Source organism: Caretta caretta, chromosome 28 (genome assembly GCF_965140235.1).
Source record: "Caretta caretta isolate rCarCar2 chromosome 28, rCarCar1.hap1, whole genome shotgun sequence".
Lineage (NCBI taxonomy): Eukaryota > Metazoa > Chordata > Testudines > Cheloniidae > Caretta > Caretta caretta.
Genome location: NC_134233.1, coordinates 4709024 through 4713733, shown reverse-complemented (window position 1 = coordinate 4713733; position 4710 = coordinate 4709024). Strand labels below are relative to the sequence as shown.

General features: G+C 46.4%; 1 protein-coding gene across 1 annotated transcript; it reads right to left on the bottom strand.

Annotated features, from left to right (window-relative positions):
- Nucleotides 1-1487: 1487 nt before the first annotated feature.
- Nucleotides 1488-3098, bottom strand: LOC142070220 (maestro heat-like repeat-containing protein family member 2B). The gene is made up of 4 exons (XM_075123767.1): nucleotides 2979-3098; nucleotides 2483-2562; nucleotides 1856-1994; nucleotides 1488-1664 (listed from the first exon to the last, which is right to left on the bottom strand). Exons 1-4 carry the CDS (start codon nucleotides 3096-3098, stop codon nucleotides 1488-1490), a joined length of 516 nt encoding a protein of 171 aa, XP_074979868.1.
- Between the last annotated feature and the right edge of the window lie 1612 nt (nucleotides 3099-4710).

Here is a 4710-nt window from a genome sequence, read left to right as displayed (position 1 = left end):
GAGATCCTGAACTATGAACATTGACAGTCACTTGTATGGATATTGATCTTTTAACCATTTGTAACTCTCTTCTTTCTTTTAAGAAGAAATCTTCAATTTCGTCATCAAGGATTGGCTGGCAGCATGCTATTTGGGAAAGACCTGAGATTCACCTTGACCTGGGGATAAGCATCTGGTCCTTTATGATGGGTGAACCTCACATATGGTGAATCAGGTTTTCAGTAACCCCTCACTATATTAGACTGGGCTGTTTAGATGGGAGCCTAGGTCTGGAATGCCAAAAGGGGACCGTGTTTGGCATTTTGTTAACTAGGGTGGAAGCTCTTTTGCTGTTGACTTGGTGCATGTAATTCTAGAATAAGCCATCAGTTTGGGGGATCGTCTGCCCTCTACTTCTTGCAGTCTGCCCGGAGTGTGGTCACAGCATTGTTGTGTAAACCTCTCTCTTATAGAAGCAGAGGGATCTTAGTCACTTTGAGATCCCAGCTGCTGCCCTGGAAGCTTTTTTCATGCATTTGCGTTGAGTGTCAGATCGGATATAAGCAGGGAAGTCAGCTCAAGGAAGAGGAAGGCTATACTCACTGTGCTATGAACTGTCTCTTGATAGGCAGTCAGCAGCTGGATGGTGGCCTGCAAGGCCCTTTCTCTCTCCCACTCCTTCTCTGAATGGAGCCATGTCTCTAGTAGCTGTTGGCAGAGCAGGGGAATGGACAGAGTTAGTACCAGAAAATCCCTCCCAAAAGTTCCTTTTAAACAGGTTTAATAGTCACTAAAATCCCTCTCCAAAGCACCCGACCTCCATGGAGCGAAGGAATTACATGTCTAATGGAAGTGCCAGGGACCAGATTCACCTCTGAGTGATTGAAGACAAAGGAGTTACATGAGAGATGAACCTGGGCCTGTGTACGTCATCTCTTCTGTAGACTGTCTGATGGGAGCTGTCTACCACATTGCATGCTGTTTGATGTCTGCTGCTGTGTTCTGTTTCCTGGGCAACTTCTCCCACATTGAGTGGCCAAATGACAGAGAGGAGCATTTCTTTTTATTAATTTGAAAAAGAGCAGAGAAGTCCCCCCCGAAGCCCAGCTCCTTTTAGAACTTCATTTTTATACTGAAGGTGCATCAAACTCCCCACCCCTCAGCTCTTCAAGATATTCTGTTCATGTCTGAGGAACAGGAAGTCTCCTCTGGATGAGTTTCCATACACAGGGCTTAACTCAATATGAATGAATTCCTCTTTGAAGAAGTGATCAGTTTCAACTGGTTCTCTTGGATTTGGCTACTGCAGTGGTGATTTTCTTGCCGGTCCAAGTAGTGTCAACTACATTGTAAGAAGTTGGTCCCAATCCAGCCCTGGCATAAAATGGCATAGCTTCTGTGGATTTCAGCGGGGCACATGCCTGCTTATCCCAGGAAGAATTTGGTGCTTTTTCCCCCGACAATTCACTCCATTGTGGAAAATTCCTCCACAACTGAAGCTTGACCCCCTAAATCTCTGACTCTTCCCTGCAGTAACACAACAAACAAACAAACAAACAATCTTCACCATGGTTCAATGGTCTACTCACTTGAAACATTTCCTGGAACCAGTGTGCGGTTGGTTCTTCCTCCAGCAAAGTCTTCATTAGCTTGCCAAGGGCTTCCAAGGACTCTACGTACAGTGACTGAAACCAGAAGAGAAGGAGTGAGGCTCAGCACAGATAATTTGTGTGTGTGTGTGTGTGGGGGGGGCAACTGGGGGCTGGGGAAAGCTAACCATAACCTTGCCAGGGAGGCCATGTGTGACTGCCATCACCCAGTGCCTGCTGGGCAGAAATACAGTGGATGGTGCCTGAGGAGAATTGTTGTCACGTACCTGTATAGGCAGAACATCCTTTGCTGTCTCACCTTCCTCTTTCATCATCTTCTCCAGGGGAGGGAGGGGAAACAAACTTTTGAAACACTGATGAAGGAGCTCACGGTTTTCCTTCAAGGTCAAAGATGGTTTGAGTTTGCTGGCAGAAGAAAGAGAGAGAGAGAAAAGTCATGCATTAGACTCAGTACCACCTCCAAGTAAAAGAAATGGGTCCAATGACTGGAGATTGTCTCAATCTAAAACCCCAAATGCAAACAACCCTTCACTTTGCAGCTGAGCACCTCTTTGCACCTCTATTAAGTATTGGCTCATTGAGAACTAAAGCTAAAGCTTCAAGTCCCCTTTTTAGAGAAACCCACAAGCTTCCTTCCCCCTGCCAGCAAGCCAGACACCTCCCTCCCCATCTGAACTCTCCTGCATTGGACTGCATGCCCCACAACCTCCAAGTCTGTGTCTTTCAAGCACAAACCTCCAAATGGACACATTCAAACCCTCAAGAACTAAAGTTCTGCTGGTGAGCAGCATGTGAGCCAAACCCGGCAGGCATCAAACTGCTCCCAACCTGGCACTCATGAACTAACAAAGACGACGTCACAGTGCCAGGAAATATGGCAGAAAATAGCCTACCTCAGATGTCTAATGGCAAGAATTGCCTTGTAGCGAACTGGAGATGCCAGGGAATCCAGTGGTTCCTTTTTAATGAAGTCCTGAAATGCACGAATAGGGAAATTAAAAAAATGGGAAATGGATTTGAAAGGCAGAGAGGCTTTCCTCTCACACCCTGAAACAGGGCCATATGCCAGACCTGTAATAAACAGACACCGTGCTCGGCAGGCTCTCTGCCTCAGAAATGGACCGTAGGGCCATCTGCAGGCTATACGGAGACAGAAAGATAACTCCCCAGACACAAGCATTCCTGCCACTTACAGCCCACAATAGGTCGGCATCCCTGCCAAGCTCAGAGTGGACCCAGCAGCATTCTGGGTGCCGTGCAGGTAGCTCATGAGACTGCAGTGGTACAGTCACAGCCAATGGATAAAACAACATCTACCTGGAAACCCAGTCTGATGACATTACAACAAACTCCTTTGTACTTCAGTCCTCAAAGTTCCTCATCACTCACCAGCATGTAGCCAAGGAGCTCCAGTTTGTAAGAGAATTCGTACTCCTGGGAGTCTCTGGTCTCCAAAATGGCACAGCTAATCTCCGTGACATTCTGGATGAGGGTTAATTTTAGGTGCATGTCCTACATAATCCAGAAGGAGAAACAAGAGGATGTGGATGAGAAACGGAGAGAAGAACCAGAGTCCAGAAGATAAAGATCAGGAATTAAATCTAGCCACAGGAGAGGAGAGAGGTGTCCACAGACCCCAGAAGGCAGAGGACCCTGGCTCTGCACCCACCTCAGAAGAAGAGAAAACCCAGGTTCATGAAAGAAATCCAGGGCCACTTACACCAGAGCAGCCAGGACTCCTGCTTGATGTAGCAAGGAAATCAAGCTCTGTGCAATTTAAACAAGCAACTTGTGGATAGAAAAGGCAAGAGCTGAGGGCAGATTATTTAGAATTTACCTTGTTTGTAAGAGCGATGCCCAGCACCTGAAAAACAAAATGCAAAACAGCTATTAGCAATGCCTATAGTCCCACATAACACACATCCTCAAAATGGCCTGGCTGGTGAATATGGAGCAGAGAGAAATCATGATTGTTAAATCTTCCAAAAGGCAGGAAACGTATCCAGAGGGGGTGTTTTGCAGAGGTCAAGATCAGGGGCCATCCTATGGAATATTTGCATTTATGAACTTCTGGAAGATATCCGTTTGGTTCAACTGTGATCAACTTTTTTGACAAAGGCTAAATGAGATTCTCACTTAGACAGGGCAGAACTGAATGGCAAAGTGACGTGGTGAGGTTGCACTGAGAGGAGAGTCAGTACCAGCAGTCAGACACCTAGGGAACAGAAATAACGAGCACACAGACAAACAAGACGACAGAGAAGAGGGAAGGGAAGTAGTGAGTCCAAGAAACAGAGTGACAGCAAAGAAACTAAATACAAGTTAGCACCATTCTCTCTTGGCTAGCAAAAGATAGAGCTAGATACACATACATATTAGGGGAGTTAGAGTGTTATTCTGAATAGCCCGAGTGTGACTCCATGTGAATTACTGTGTAGCTGTGCTCGACAGAATTTCAGAAGACTATAGAAAAACTAGAGAAAACACAAAGAAGAGCAACAAAAGTGATACAACATGTGACAGCTACGCTCCATCCATTTCAGTTATGTGACAAATTATTGCTCAAAGGAGAGTTTTAGAAAATACAAGCCCTCTCTCTATAAACTCAGAGGCAATTCTATAACTTCAGGGTAATGCCCCTCACAGTTGTCATGCAAAGGCTCTTACCTGACAACTGGTTCTGTAATGGTGAATGATGTTCTTTGTGATGTCTGCCTCTACTCGGGAGAGAAGCTGCTCTTTTGGAGCATGGACAGCCACGTTGCTGTATGTCAGCATCAGGGTGCGGCGACTCTTGCCTCTTGTCCCATGGTGGTAATCCTAGACAGTAGGAAACATCACTAGAGACAAGTTCTTCTGATTCATTTGGCCTTGGAATGAATCAAACATTGGTGGAGCCGGGCCCCCGAGCCTTGAATACTGCTGGAGCCCGGGCACCATGAGCCCATAGAACTCACCACCCCATCGCCATCATTCCCATTGGGTAACTCTGACCCAGAGAGCCGAAAAGGCTGAACCGACAGCAGTGGAGTACACGGGAGCTTAGTCATTGACACTGGTGGGTACAAGATCAGGCGCTAAATGTCTTGCCTAAGGCTGCACAGTGAGTAAATGGCAGAGC

Excerpts from the sequence above, each read along its gene's own strand:
- LOC142070220 (XM_075123767.1), bottom strand. The coding sequence starts at position 3,098 with ATGCACCTAAAATTAACCCTCATCCAGAATGTCACGGAGATTAGCTGT. Across the intron at positions 2,563-2,978 it reads AGCTCCTTGGCTACATGCTG|GACTTCATTAAAAAGGAACC; the intron begins GTGAGTGATGAG and ends CGTGCATTTCAG. Across the intron at positions 1,995-2,482 it reads CTTGCCATTAGACATCTGAG|CAAACTCAAACCATCTTTGA; the intron begins GTAGGCTATTTT and ends TTCTTCTGCCAG.